This window comes from Anneissia japonica, unplaced genomic scaffold (assembly GCF_011630105.1).
Source record: "Anneissia japonica isolate Jap-2015-1 unplaced genomic scaffold, ASM1163010v1 scaffold171446_len717541_cov154, whole genome shotgun sequence".
Classification (NCBI taxonomy): Eukaryota; Metazoa; Echinodermata; class Crinoidea; order Comatulida; family Comatulidae; genus Anneissia; species Anneissia japonica.
In genome coordinates this window covers 377602-380921 of record NW_022696538.1, presented here as the reverse complement: position 1 = coordinate 380921, position 3320 = coordinate 377602, and the positions used below count along the sequence as shown (strand labels likewise).

The following is a 3320-nucleotide window of genomic DNA, read 5'->3' as shown; positions in this document are numbered from 1 at the left end:
TTGTCACTTTTTGCACAAAAGTGCTTATCTCGCCGAGTTGAGCACTTAGTGCAAATTTTTGACTTTCCGCCATATTTCGAGTACTTTTCCGAAAAACTTCAAACTTTCAATGGGATAGTCTTTGTTTAAGGCTATCTCACCGTGCCTAACAAAAAAAAATTACATTTTGAATCAACTTTTTAACATTGTCACTTTTTGCACAAAAGTGCTTATCTCGCCGAGTTGAGCGCTTAGTGCAAATTTTTGACTTTCCGCCATATTTCGAGTACTTTTCCGAAAAACTTCAAACTTTTAACCCTTTCACTGCCGGCTGTTTATGTGTTAAGCCAACCACAGTGCCAGCTGATTACACTGCCATAATACGCTGTGTGCCAGCTGATTATTTACCAAGGTCAGCTTAAAGCCTAATTTTGATAGTGTGTTATTATTTGTCACATAACTCATAAACTATTGAAAATATGAAAAAATAAACCAAAAAAACTTTGTTCAGCATAGATTTTTACATATACCTATGCTATTTATTCTACAATTTATAGCCATTTTTTGATTCAAAACTGAAGATGTTTTCTCCTCCATAATTAAAAAATGTTTTGCTATGACTTTGCTTATTTTTACAGAGTTTGAAAGACATTTGGATAGTTCTGAATAAAAGTTGCTGATGTTATTTATAATACATTATTTTTATAACCAATTATTGGATCCCAAATAAAATATTTTGTCCCATTCTTAATCAGAGAAGTATGCATTTTTTTTGGTTTTTTTTTCTTGTTTTCACACACATTTTTTGAAATGAACTCACAGATCCTGAAGATAACTTACTAACAAATTATTTTCCTAAGTAACCCACAATTACTAAAATGCAACACAATATAATACAATGATTTCCACAAGAAAACAAATTATCAATGAGAATATCACATTTATTTGAAATTTGTGCATAGAAAACTATGGGCAGAACATTTTTGTAGGCTAAGAACATTGAATTGTCAAATATAAACCAGACCAGGTAAATATCTAATTACAGTGGATCAATATAGTTATTCTTGATTACAAATAAGACAAATGAATTGAGGTATCTGTATAGCGAAACACAATTGCACCTACAAATAAATACCCGATAAACTACATACAATTCTAACCGCACACATCACAATAGATTGACAACTAATTTTTTGTTTGAATACCTTTTTTTATGATTCAATAAATGACAACTAATTATAAACAATAATAACAATTATAGACATCTAGTTATGAGATATATTCGCCCGCCGTCTGCCACGGCCCCTTGGCCTTGCAGGGACAGCTACTTCATCGTTGTTCTGATCCGGAGGATCGTCAGGCCCAGACATAGGCCTAGGCCTATCTGCATCTTCATCACTTTGGTCATCACTATTCGAGAGCAAGTCATCGTCAATATCCATTTCCTCTAGGCCTACATCGTCTAGGCCTAAGCCTAAACCTATTTTGTCTGCATTTATTTCTGGTTCTAAATCCGATCCATCGTCGTCCAGCACGGCTGAAAATACTTCCTCAGCTGAATACCGTTTTTTCGGCATATCTGATTTTCAAACTGAAATTACTCTAACTTTTCAAAAAACAACCCATAGCAAAACTGGCATCAAAATGTTCAGAATTTCATTAGCTTTCTAACCGATAAAAAATATGTGTGGGTTAGGCTTGCTACAGCCGTTTAGCGGTCGATTTGTAGGAGACGTTTACCCGTTCGCATTTATGCGAAAACGGCACTGGCTGTACAGCTGTCTCTTATACACATCTAGATGTGTATAAGAGACAGTGATGTGGTGTCATTATGACCATATTTAGGTACTGTATGCCACATGTTTTTGTCAAATAAAGTTTGATAGTCTGGACAGGGTTTTTAAGGTTAATATATTTCCGAAAATGAAACTTCACTTCAAATGCAATTAATTTAATAGTAACACTAAAGGATGGTAATGCTCATGTAGTGCCCACCTACCAATCCCTAGGGTGTGGGTTCAATCATGGCAAATTCTAGTTAGATCAATCTTATATTTGTCTTAAGAATGCATCTTCATTTTGCTTTTGTTATTTTTTAACTATGGCTGAATCAATTGCACTTAAATTTATGCATTGAGGTTTGGGAAAACAAATATTACTTAACAGGCCACCCAATTTAAGGAAGAATTAAATAAACAATAAAAATAAGATTTTGAATTGATTTTGAAAAGCAAGTTGGGAACTTTAATAATAGGATTGATAAAATTTATTCTTGCCAATTATTAATATTATAGAAACATAAATAGTACAGTAACACTGTTACTGTGTTCTATACATATGTAGACCCTTAAATGTTAGATTGCCTGGTCGTAAATTTAACGATTTTCACACTATTATGACTGTATGTACCTTGTAAGTTATATTGTTTCAATGTAGCTTTTAGGTGATAAAATCAGCTGTCTACATTGACCTAATAAACATGAACACAAAAATTCAATATTTAAATTACTTATTTTGTATTTTATTCTTATTCTTCTATTTGCCAACCTGAAAAAGCTGAAAAGCTTGCACACTCGCACTGCATTGTACAATATTCGTACAAACATAGGCCGTCAAATCAATCACTGTCCACTGAAAAAAAATAATAAATTTGGCATCTCAGCAGAGAAAAAATAAAATGTAATTTTATTGAAGATTAAAAATAGATAAGAGTTTGTCTTTATGTTGCTAGGTAATTCCTGAAGTTGCTTAATATTCAATTGTGAGGAAGAAAAGTAGATTTCTTTTTATGGCAGCGGTAGGCATAATAAAAATTGTTAAAAAGTTTTAACTTTTGTCTAATATTTCCATTGTTATACAGCAGTGTGCAAACAGGCCAAAAATAATATTTTTATTTTTATTCCAAAATCACCATTACCTAGGTTTGACAGGCTTGCAAAGCAAGGCAAAAAAAATTGACTCAATCAATGAGCTAGTCTTGAAGATATAAAAAATAACACTGGACGTAAACACAACTTACATAAACACATTAACACCTGTACCTAGCTCAGGTCAATACAAAGTCTAGAGTATTATCAAATATTGCAAAGAAGAGCCACTACTCACAAATGACTAATGTCCTTTGTACTTTAATAGAAGTAACACATTAATATGTTGACCAATGTGTCATAATATTCCTGAAACTCATATTTTGATAATATTCTGTTTTTAATGCGTTGGGTTTGCGTAATGGTTTTCTCATTCATGTGAAAAAACTGACATAATACTCTGTAACTTTTGATAATGTTATGCATTTGGATGACACAGTATCATACAGTAGCATTGCATGTTAATAACATTAC

The 3320-nt window shown here is 32.4% G+C and overlaps 1 protein-coding gene across 1 annotated transcript in view; it reads right to left on the bottom strand.

Moving 5' to 3' along the window:
- Nucleotides 1-1556, bottom strand: part of LOC117102110 (sarcolemmal membrane-associated protein-like) — a 48211-nt gene extending 46655 nt beyond the window's left edge. The window contains exon 1 of the mRNA XM_033242311.1: nucleotides 1308-1556. Coding sequence (XP_033098202.1) covers nucleotides 1308-1556 — 249 coding nt within the window. The remainder of the gene's footprint in view (nucleotides 1-1307) is intronic.
- Between the last annotated feature and the right edge of the window lie 1764 nt (nucleotides 1557-3320).